General features: G+C 36.9%; 1 protein-coding gene across 1 annotated transcript; it reads right to left on the bottom strand.

Moving 5' to 3' along the window:
* Window positions 1–5,073: 5,073 nt before the first annotated feature.
* On the bottom strand, window positions 5,074–6,009 carry LOC124505687 (olfactory receptor 5L1-like). Its single transcript, XM_047071703.1, has one exon. The coding sequence runs from the start codon at window positions 6,007–6,009 to the stop codon at window positions 5,074–5,076; it is 936 nt and encodes a 311-aa protein (XP_046927659.1).
* Window positions 6,010–6,679: the final 670 nt, after the last annotated feature.

Raw genomic sequence — 6,679 nt, 5'->3', positions numbered from 1 at the left:
TTCCTTTAAATAACAAAAAAAATAATGACTCCAGTGGTCAGAAAACCATATAATAACTCACACTTGCTATGTGTTGGAACCCATTCTAACTATTATACAAATATTCACTTACTTTAGCTTCCTAGTAACCAACCAGGAGAACAATTCCAGTTTTTATGCTTATCTTACAGGCGGTTGAAACTTGGACACATTCAAAATAAATGATCAATGAAAGAAATTGAGGCCCATCTGGTTTTCCACCCATATGAATGTATGGAAAAAAATAAATAAATCCAGAGAGATTTCTGAGACTGAAGTTTTTTTTTTCTAATGCATGTGCAATAGTGGAAGTCATCAAATGGGACCCCTCAGATATCTTTCCCAGATGTATTCTTCTGACTTTAAAAGATCAATCTAAGCCACAGTTTTCCATTCGTCTCTGTGTATCACTAGCTGTGCACATAAATTGTAAAGGTATATGTGGTAAAATGTAATTTCAAGGAAATAAATTGGTATTCTCACAACTACCATAGAATATGATTATATTTTACAAAATTGATGTGCCAAAGACGGCATTCAAGGCTGAGGAGACATTCCATCCGGTTCCCCATCTCCCTCATTCTATGTAAGTGATATATTACATTGTTTTTCATATGTTAAACCAACTTCGCATTTCTGAGATAAATCTCCCTTGGTGTGGCTCATAAGCCTTTTATATGTTTTAGTGCATCTATTTTATCTTATTATTGGATACAAGGATTTGTTGAGAATTCTTGGGTTTGTATCCATGAGGGATTTTGGTTTCTGTTTTCCTCTGTGTGTTGTCTTTGTTTGGCTTTGGTATCAGGGTAATACTGATATAACTGCATGAATTGGAAAAAGGATCACGGTCTCCATCTCCTAAATAGAGTAACTCACAATTGGTACCATTGCTTATGTAGTTATTTAGTAAAAGTAACTGGTGAAGCCATCTGTGTAACAACCAGTGTTATTGCCTACATACATATTTAGTAATAGTAATTGTCTGAATATTGATGGAAGAAGTGTGGGAATATTTTCATTACACATTGAATTTATTGTCACATATCTATTCAGATTTTCTACTTCTTTGTCAGCTTGGGAAAATTTATCTTTTTCAAATCTGTCTGTATCGTCTAAGTTGACTAAATTGTTGGCATACAATTTTTGCAAGATTACTATCCTTACTAATTGTACTAATTTGTTTCTGGTTTCCTTTTCTCCTAGTAATTCTAGCTAAAATTTTGTCAATGGTAGTAATCTTTTCACAGTGCAAACTCAATGATCTCTACTTTTAATATTCCTACTTTATTGACTGATAATCTGGTCTTTATTATAACCTCCCTTGTTCTTTTTTCTTTTTCTTTTCTTTTCTTTTCTTTTTTTCTGATTCTTAATGTGGAAGCTAAGATTCTAACTTTGAGAGTTTTCTTTATTTCTAATACAGTTATTTAAAGACATATATTTCCCTCTAAACACTTAGAAGCATCTATTAAATTTCATAGGTTAGTTTTCATTTTCATAATTGACTCCAATCAAGAACAATATAACATTTCTGCTACTTTTCTACAAGCGTTCCAGGTAAGTTCAAATCAAGTGACAATGTGTAAAAGAAGGCAGTTTCATATACATGAATATATGCAAATATATAAGATAGTTTGGGTCATAATTATATAGTTCTATTTCTGAAATAAGTTGACTTTAATTAATTACTGTAAGTTTAAGATCACAGAACCATTCCAAATTATTTCATGAACCAATATATGGTTATTATCCAGTGTTTATTTTACCCTCAACAAACACAGCTATTATTTTTTCTCATAATAATTTTCTGGACTAATTTGGGATTTACCAATGACAAAGAGTACCAAACAAAGGATACGTAAGTAATTCAAGCAAAATTAATGACAGAAGAAAGATAAATACGATGTCATAAGATTTTTGAAAATTAGACACCTTTATCTATGAGGCCACCTTATAATAAATGTTACTACTACCAGAGAAAAGCTAATCTTTCCTAATAGACACAATAACCTAGGTTTGATTAATTACTTGTTAAGATTATAATTTACAAATGACAATTTAAAACAACATTTAAGGAAAATAAATGTTTAGGGAGCCTAAAACATAGAACGTGAATATATTTGTTTTGTTTTTGTTCTCACTATTCTAGGAAACACGCTAGTATTTCTAAACTTCTTGTAATATTTGCACCCTCCACACGGGAGCTCTTTTTGAAGGAATTGAGAATAATAAGTGTATCTTATGCAAATTCTCATTCCTTCCAGCACCTAACAAGATACCTTGAATGCATATGACATCAAACAGTAGCTCACAATAGTGCTGAATCATTGGCTTTATTATTCATGCTCACCTCTCGAATGTTGTTCCTGTTCTTTACTCCTGAATACACCTTGTGTCTTTCTCTTCTGTGTCTTTTCAAAACCTGCCCATCCTTCAAGGTCAAGCAAAGGATGCACGCAATTATGAAATAATCACTTTGATATCCACATATGATTTTGAAGTGTCTCCTGACCAAACATTATGATATTTACTAATACTACTGGCTTGTGAGGTTTTTGAAAAGAAGACTATGTATTTCTTTCCTGTCGTCTATTTCATTGAATTTAAACTACAAAAGTGGCTGTGTATTTAACACCTGCAACCTATCGCTTAGCAGTGAAGAGAAGACAATACAACTAGCATGTATTGCACATACACAAATGCAGATATGTTGTCTACATTTTATTTTTTTTCACATTCCACTCCATGAGTTACATCACATTATATCATTTTTGTAGATAAAGACTGGTTCAGATAAACCAACCGGCCGATTTTATATTATCAGAGCCAGGTATGATTTCTCAGACCTAAAATTCATATTCTTCCCATTGTAAGTATTCTGTCTTTTGGAAAATCTAAAGTGATGTTTAAAAATGAGCTTGATTGACAGCTCCTTCAAAAATCACAGAAAGATGTTCTATAATAACAGAGGTAAGTGTTTACCATTCACTATGAAAAAAAAAAGTGTCTGTGTCTTTCGTGTCCTTGTATCTCAGTCTATAGATAAGGGGCTTCAACACGAGGATCACCACCGTACATAACAGGTATCACTTTGTGTGCCTGGAGGTTTAGGAGGTAGGGCAGAGACTAGGAGAAGAGAATGGTGCTGTAGAAAACGGTGATCGGTCAAGTGTGAAGCTGACAGTTGAAGAGGATTTCTTGATGCTCACCTGATGAATGTGTCTGGAGAGGTGGCAATGAAAACCCCATAAGACGGGAGGAGGAAGAGCTCTGTGCTCACCTCATTGTGAGAAGCAGCGAGAAGCAACTGGCTGACGTAAGACTCAGAATAAGAAAGAGACATTAGTGAGGAGAACTCACAGAAGTGACTGATTGTGATGAACCACTAAAAGATACCTCGAAAGCAGAACATGTGAGTTTCAGGAAACATGCTACTCCCCATGCATATGATACAACCTGTAGTAGGGCACGGGGTTTCTGGGGCACAGCACCTGTGTAATGCAAAGTGTTGCAAATGGCCACGAAGCTGTCACACACTGTCATAGCAGAATTAATTCAGGAACCACAGGGATGTAACATAAAGTCCAGTATGCACCCTGAAAATGATTTTTTTCAGGTTTTTATTTAAATTCCATTTAGTTAACATACAGTGTAATATCAATTCCAGATGTAGAATTCAGTGATTTATCACTTACATCCAACACCCAGTGCTCATCACAAGTGCCCTCCTTAGTACCCATCACAGGTTTAATTCATTCCCCCACCCACCTCCCATCTGGCAACATTCAGTTTCTTCCCTATAGTTAAGAGACTATTCTATGGTTTAGCTCTCTTTTTTCCCCACTATGTTCATCTGCTTTGTTTCTTAAATTCCACATATGAGAGAAAATAATATGGTATTTGCCTTTGACTGACTTATTTCACTCAGCATAATCCTCTCTAATTCCATCCAGGTTGTTGCAAATGGCAAGATTTCACTCTTTTTGGTGGCTCAGTAATATTCCTCTCTCTCTCTAGATATAGATGATATAGATATAGATATAGATATAGATATAGATATAGATATATCACATCTTCTTTGTCCATGCATCAGTTGATTGACATTTAGGCTCTTTCCATATTTTGGCTTGAAAATGAAATATTTATGTTTTCTACAAATAGCTTAGAATTCCAATTTTAAGTGACAGCGTTTGATCCAAATGGAGAGTTATAATGGAGACAAAAATTGAGGAAACAAACAACAAAAATGTGACAAGTGACCTAAGTCAGAAATGCAGCTACTTGTAGTAAGGGTTATTCAATGATGGCAAATCTGTGTGTGTGTGTGTGTGTGCGCATGTGACCAAAAGTATATATGTAATATTAGGACAATATAAGGGAAGGAAGAGAGAGAAACAGAAAACTATTTATGTGCAAGGGATTATTCTAGGCTCTTTGCACATGACATGCAATTTAATTTTACTAACATCCATGTGAAATAATTAAGATTAACTCCACTTTTTCAGATGAGATACTATCTGAAGGTCCAAAAACACTGTACACTGAGCCAAATAATAAGGAAAACAAAAAATAAGCAATAAATGTATCAAAAAGAATAAAAAGATAAAAATGACATGTGTGCATGTGGAAATCTCACTCTATGTATCAACTGTTGGACAAAGATGTGTTCTTCATTGTAAAATAGCAGGAATTCAATTTTGAAAAGGAATGAATTTTCCATCATAGATACTGAAAGAAAGCATGATTCTCAAGAGTTCTTCATTAAGCTTATGAAGGTTATAGAGCAAACCAAACATGTCTTAGGAATCCATTACTCCTAGCCATTTCAAAGATTATAGATTGAAGAAAAGAAAAGAAGTAGGCTTAAAATTTGAAATATACCCAGTCCTAACTTTGAGGCAAATGGAAGATTCATAAAGTAAGTGAATCAAAAAGAATCGCTCTTAACTACCTACCCCCTGGCTCTACCCTTCACTCAAACACTACAACCACCCATTCACCGCTCAACCAGCCTGCCCTTTGGGAACTTGAGTCTCGCAAAGAAAATATTTCCTAGGAAAATATTTTGGAGCTCACCATTTTTCTGAGCGCTTCTTTCACATCCTTGTTCCGCAGGCTATAGATGAGGGGGTTGAGCATGGGAATCACTACAGTGTAGAACACCGTGGCCACCTTGTCAGTATCCACACTGTTGCCAGAACTGGGCCGGCAGTAAGTGAAAAGGATTGTTCCGTGGAAGACAAGGATGGCTGTGAGGTGGGAGGCACAGGTGGAAAAGGCTTTGCGCCTTCCCTCGGCAGAGTGCATCCTCAGGATGGTGATGAGAATTAGCAAGTAGGAGGTGAGGATGATCACGATGGTGGTGATCTCATTGAAGGTGGCCACGATGTACAGCAGCAGTTCATTCATAGTGACATCAGAGCAAGCAAGGGATAAGAGAGGGGGCAGATCGCAGAAGAAGTGGTCAATCACATTTGATGTGTAGGATGGGATCTCCAGAGCTAAACACAAGTGGATCAGAGAACACACCATCCCACACAGGTAGCAACAAGACACCAGCTCCACACAGAGATTGCGGGACATGGTGACCGTGTACAACAGTGGGTTGCAGATGGCCACGAAGCGGTCATAGGCCATGACCGCCAACAGGAAGACCTCACTTACCACACATGTACAAAACAAGTAGAATTGCACGGTGCACCCCAGGAACGAAATGGCTTTGTCCTCGTTTAAGGTATTAGTTAGCATCTTTGGCACGATGACGGTGGAGTAGCAAAAGTCCACAAAGGACAAGTGGCTGAGGAAAAAGTACATGGGAGTGTGAAGGTGACAGCTGACCTGAATCACTGCCATCATGCCCAGGTTGCCCAGCACCGTGACTCCATAGATGAGAAGGAACACAGAGAAGAGGGCGACTCTCAACTCGGGGGCTTCTGCGAATCCGAGGAGAATGAACTCGGTCACACCGGAGCAGTTTCCCTTGCCCATGTTCCCATTTGATTGAGGTTGGAGAAAAATATTCATAGTTATCCTCCACTGTATGATCTCAGATTCATTTTTTTGGCAATCTCTTAAAAAAAAGACGTGAAAACGCGTAAGATAGTTAAGTTTTTCTGCAAAGAATTAGGACACGGCTTTTGTGAAGTTTAGGAAAAGTGCAGGCATTGTGGAAAGATGCGTAAGGTCACACATTGATTCACAGATCACACAGAAACATCCACATCCATCACGGTGTATATGATTCCTTAAGCGAGTCCTACACAATTTACAGCTTGACACTGAATCACTAGAAAGACCTCAAACATAATTAGCCACATTGTGTTATGAAACTCAAATCCCTTTTTCCTGGCAGACTGTTTAATGAGTACTGAATCTAGTGAGATCTCAGAAAATAATGTTTTGAAATACACCACATCCTTCCCTGTTTTCCACTGAAATGTTGAGAAGCATGTCAGTTGAAGACTGTTAACCCACAAGTGTTCATTTTTTATCCATATGTTTTTGATGGGGAAGTAGCTTTTATCCTCCACACTAGCTTTTTTTTCTATAAAGTAACATAGTGATTCTCCTAATCATGGTCTTTCTTGTCTTTTTTTGTTCAGGGAGTTTGTAGTTGGTCTCAAACTTCCTATAACTCTGACTCTGAAGCCTTAACCTA

The sequence above is a fragment of the Lynx rufus genome, unplaced genomic scaffold, assembly GCF_022079265.1.
Source record: "Lynx rufus isolate CCGP_SWC_20201006 ecotype Redwood Valley unplaced genomic scaffold, mLynRuf1.p SCAF_9, whole genome shotgun sequence".
Classification (NCBI taxonomy): Eukaryota; Metazoa; Chordata; class Mammalia; order Carnivora; family Felidae; genus Lynx; species Lynx rufus.
This window is presented reverse-complemented; position numbering and strand designations above follow the sequence as displayed.

What these genes read in the sequence shown, in the direction of transcription:
- LOC124505687 (XM_047071703.1), bottom strand. Translation starts at nt 6,009, where the DNA reads ATGGGCAAGGGAAACTGCTCCGGTGTGACCGAGTTCATTCTCCTCGGA.